The 5106-nt window shown below is 48.7% G+C and overlaps 1 protein-coding gene across 1 annotated transcript; it reads left to right on the top strand.

Annotated features, from left to right (window-relative positions):
- Positions 1-339: 339 nt before the first annotated feature.
- Positions 340-2313, top strand: LOC125517134 (WRKY transcription factor WRKY71-like). The gene is made up of 2 exons (XM_048682320.1): positions 340-649; positions 759-2313. Exons 1-2 carry the CDS (start codon positions 494-496, stop codon positions 1653-1655), a joined length of 1053 nt encoding a protein of 350 aa, XP_048538277.1. The 5' UTR covers positions 340-493; the 3' UTR covers positions 1656-2313.
- Positions 2314-5106: the final 2793 nt, after the last annotated feature.

Genomic DNA, 5106 nt, shown 5'->3' with positions numbered 1-5106 from the left:
GTGAGGCCGGTCGTCACCGCCGATCCGATCCCTTCTCCCCCTCGCCCGCCCGCGCGCGCGCGTGCACGCACCCTCCGGTCTCCTTCCGCTGCCCCCACCCCGTCCGCATGCTCGAATTCCACGACCCCCATCCCCGTTTCTTTATTCCGTTGCCTTCTCCTCCGAGCCCTGCGTGACCAAGAAGAGGACAAGCGTGTGAGTCGTGATGTGACGTGAGCCGCTTCGTCCTCTTCTTTTCGCCTCCCCCTCGTAGTAGTACGACCCGACCTTCCTAGCTAGCGACTTTGCTAGACCGCTAGTCCCGTGCTTGGCCGGCTATATAACACGGCTGCTCCACGCCATTCTCCTCTCACTCGGAACTCGGAAATAGTTCTCCATCCCAACCTTCTCTTCTCCCCTCTCTTCTCTCCCGCGCGTTGCCTCGAACCGGAAGCGAGCTCTACATCCGTTACAGCGCTTGGTGTTTGAGAGACGATCAGTCCATCGTCGACCAATGGATCCATGGGTCAGCAGCCAGCCTTCGCTGAGCCTCGACCTGCACGTCGGCCTCCCGCCGATGGGGCACCACCAGGCGGCGCCGATGGTGGCGCTGGCCAAGCCCAAGGTCCTCGTCGAGGAGAACTTCATGCAGCTCAAGAAGGACCCTGAGGTAGGCACACACGTCCATATACAGGAACAAATCAAGAACGCCATGGTTTTGATTATGCTTGCCTTGGTTTGTACGTGAGCTGCGACTGAATGTTTGTGTCTGTGTATAGGTTGCGGTTCTTGAGTCGGAGTTACAGCGTGTGAGCGAGGAGAACCGCCGCCTGGGCGAGATGCTCAGGGAGGTGGCCTCCAAGTACGAGGCCCTGCAGGGCCAGTTCACCGACATGGTCACGGCCGGCGCCCACGCCGGCGGCAACAACAGCCACTACAACAACCAGCCGTCCTCCGCGTCGGAGGGCGGGTCGGTGTCGCCGTCGAGGAAGCGCAAGAGCGAGGAGAGCCTCGGCACGCCGCCGCGGCCGTCGCAGCACCAGCAGCAGCACTACGCCGGCGGCCTCGCGTACGCGGCGGCGCCGGACCAGGCGGAGTGCACGTCGGGCGAGCCGTGCAAGCGCATCCGGGAGGAGTGCAAGCCCGTCGTCTCCAAGCGCTACGTCCACGCCGACCCCTCCGACCTCAGCCTGGTGGTGAAGGACGGGTACCAATGGCGCAAGTACGGGCAGAAGGTGACCAAGGACAACCCCTGCCCCCGAGCCTACTTCCGCTGCTCCTTCGCCCCCGGCTGCCCCGTCAAGAAGAAGGTGCAGAGGAGCGCCGAGGACAAGACCATACTGGTGGCGACGTACGAAGGCGAGCACAACCACACCCAGCCCCCGCCGTCGCAGCCGCAGCAGCAGAACGACGGCTCCGGCGCGGGCAAGAACGCCGGGAAGCCGCCCCAGGCGCCGACTGCCACGCCTCACCACCCGCAGCAGCAGCACAAGCAGGAAGCGGCAGCGGCCGCCGTCAGCGGCGAGTCGGCCGTGGCGGCGTCCGAGCTGATCCGGCGCAACCTGGCGGAGCAGATGGCCATGACGCTGACGAGGGACCCCAGCTTCAAGGCGGCGCTCGTCTCCGCGCTCTCCGGCCGGATCCTCGAGCTATCGCCGACCAGGGACATCAATTAATCCCCACATCGGAAGACACCGCGCGGCTCAAATTTTCTTGCGGTGGTCGACCACTTTCCTCCGGCATTGCTGCCTTCCTGCCTCTGCCGCCTCCGTCAAAACCTCACAGAAAAACCAGCGGGAACCGGACCGCCTGACCAACGACGAGGACGCGACCGGCTCCGGCGAGCCGGGAACGGAGCCGCCGCCGCCGCTGCTCGTGTAAATACATACATCGCCAACACGAGGGCTGCGAGGGAGGTCGTAGGGGCTGTTTGGGCCACACTTTGCTACACCTAACCTTAGATATGTTTGATCAAGTTAGGTAGGTGTTTGGTTCTAGCCATACTTGAGGCAAGGAATTTTTTATGAGCAGTGAACCCCACATGTCATAGACGCAAAGAATGTGGCAAGATTCTCTTAGGCAAGCCAAAGTGTGGCTAACAATTTAAGCAACTCAAGTAAGGCAAGCGTGGCAAAAATCATGTGGCAACATATGACAAAGATAGTCACAATCCAAACAACCCGTAGTAGCTAGCCAGTCATTCAGGAACACGCGAAAGTGTGCAATCTTTTTCTTTTTTCCTTATTACTAGGCGAAATATTCGTTCCATAATTTCCATGGAACTCGATTCGATTCAATGAGAAAAATCAAAGTCACCGTACATTCCCAGTTCAATCGCTCAAATTTTGTCAACACTCAGTACACATGTGCTCTAGCAACGAGAAATCTCGCGAAGTCGCGAGCTGCAAAGAGAGGAAAATGAGTCTGGCGAGCTTATCCAGAGAAGGTCCACGTAGGCAGTAGCTGTAGAAGACTCTGCTGGACCCAGCTCGCCGCCGGAATACGCTGGGAAGAGGTCGGAGAATACGCGGACGACCCGGGGGGCGGGGCCCGCACAGGTCGGCCGTGTCCCACGTGCGACGGAGTAGGAGCTGCTACGGTCGCCGCGGGAGGCAGGGAAGCTGGGTGGAAACGGGAGCCCGGATGGCGGCCGGGTGGGCCCGCGGATGGCTGGCTGGGACGGAGTGATTCCTTGTCAAAACACGTGCGGTCGGCGGCCAGCTTCGACGACGCTGCGGGAGGATCGTTGCAGCCACGCACCTCTCCTCTCTGATTCTCTTTTATTTTTCTTCGACTTTTTTGGAAGATTGTTTTTTTCGACTTCGAAACACACTTCTTTTGCCGGTATAAAATCTTCGACGATACCGGGCTCCAGATCTGCGTGAGATGCCGTTTTCTTTTTAATCCTATATAGGACTAGTAACAAATGGTAAAAGAAAATATGTTACAATAAAGTCTATAATGATCTAATAAAAATACCAATAAGTGAATTCTGTAACTTTATTTTAAAATATTCTGTGGTCAAGCATATCAAGCTAACTTAATATTTAATAAGTTACTTCTATATATATAAGTAAAAGTTCAAATTTTGAACTAGCTAATTCCACCTTTTAGGTATCGTCAAAAGTTATACCTGTGAAGATCGTGCATTTCAGTCAAATTAAGGTATGCTCAGCTAGAGCTCTCTGATTCAGAGGATTATCCTGGGATTAGGCTTCTTTGGAAATTGTCCTACTTACAAAAATGCCTAAAAAATATTAGTGCTTCTTTCAACGGTAAGCTTAAGGGTGTGTTTGATTGGGATATTAAGCTTGCCATACTTCGTCACACCATAATTTAGGCAAGTTTGACCGAGTTAGCCCATGTTTGGTTTGCAACCATACTTATGGCAAGATTCCTTTCATGCAAAACTAGACCTCAATTGCCATTGACTAGGAAAAATATGGTAAGATTAACTCATATGTGACAAACCGTGACGTCAATTTCGATCGCCTAACCTTAGACACGTGTGGCAAAAAAGTGCGGCCAATGATGAAAATATTAGTATACGAACCAAATATGCCAGAAATCTCCCAATCTCGGTACATCTTCTATATCTAAATATCTAGCCCTGACTAACTATTTTTGTCAACATGCAAATATGTGACCCCATCATTCAACATGGATGGGAAAAGATCCACCTCAACATGCGCCCATGCATAATTTAAAGCTCCTACCTCAACATGCAAACATGCATGAGAAATTTTATTTTATTCACATTCAATAAATATTTTACAAATATGCAAAAATATTTTACAACTATACAAAAATCAAACACAATAATATTTTTTGTTTTAATTCTCATACTATTTCGAATATCCATGTTCAATGCAATCAAATCACATTAAAATATATTATAAAATATTTCCGAAACAACGTGTGTGGGGTATCATCTAGTAATTAATAATGTCAAAGTCACTAATACTAAGAGTGACAACAATGTCGATAATGAACAAGGACAAAGCTATTGGAGTTTTTCAAGATATTCAAGATGGAATGCAGATGAAATACAAGTAATTGCACATTTTATACACTAATCTTACATATTTTTCACACTTAACTCCATGTCTTCACGAATTTTGATCTTCTTCAGGACCTCACACTCTAATTGTGCATTGGGATCTTTGAAGATGGTCTTTGGAGGTTTGGAAATGTGAAAGATGCAATGTTCGTGCCCACTTGCTTGGAATGATGAAGTGATTTGTGAACTGTGAATTCTATTTGAGAACTTGTGTAATTTGACCATTTCGTGTCATTTGTGTTTGTGAACCATGTACTCACATGTCGTTGAACCATTTATTGCCATCTCATGTTATTTTGTGTTTTGTGACTTGTGAACCATGCATTGTTGAAATGATCATGTTTGTTAGTGAAACTAGATGATTCCCCGCACGTTGTTGCGGAAATTATTGCCTAAAATTGATGTTTTACCTTCCTTCATTATCTTCATATTTGACAACACTATAAGTAGGAGAGTCAGTAGCGGCATGCATACATGTTGAAGCCAAGTACACTGTATATTAACACGTGAAAATCACAGAAAGGAAACTGCAGAATACAGAAATAGTGACCTCTAACATCAAGATAATCATGTTATTCATAAAAGACGCATCCATAAATAGGCTGCACCGAATACATTCATATTGTTGCATGATTGGGAAGTTATATTCTGCAAGAAAAAGAAAATTAATAGAAAGTTCAGAGTTAGACTGCACCAACTAATACTCCTACATCATTTCTAAACTGCTTGAGTTATTTTTTATCAGCTAAAATTAGAAGAAAGAAGATGGTGACTTCAATGCCCCTTTACAGGAAGAATCAAGATCATTTACAATGCCATGTGCATACATAAAGATCTTTAGCAGAATACAGATGGGGCATCTAGAGGGCAAACTGAAGCTCAGAATACAGATTGGGCATCTAGAGGGCAAACTGAAGCTCAGAATACAGATGGGGCATCTAGAGGGCAAACTGAAGCTCAAAATTAAGGGGAGCATCTTTCTTATTAACTTGAGCCATTGAATGACAGATATATGCACATAAATGAATTCCAGTGTTCTTAATCGAATCAGTCCATTAGTAGCTGCA

The sequence above is a fragment of the Triticum urartu genome, chromosome 6 (genome assembly GCF_003073215.2).
Source record: "Triticum urartu cultivar G1812 chromosome 6, Tu2.1, whole genome shotgun sequence".
Classification (NCBI taxonomy): Eukaryota; Viridiplantae; Streptophyta; class Magnoliopsida; order Poales; family Poaceae; genus Triticum; species Triticum urartu.
The sequence above is the reverse complement of the archived record's forward strand: the minus strand, read 5'-3'. Positions and strand labels throughout refer to the sequence as shown.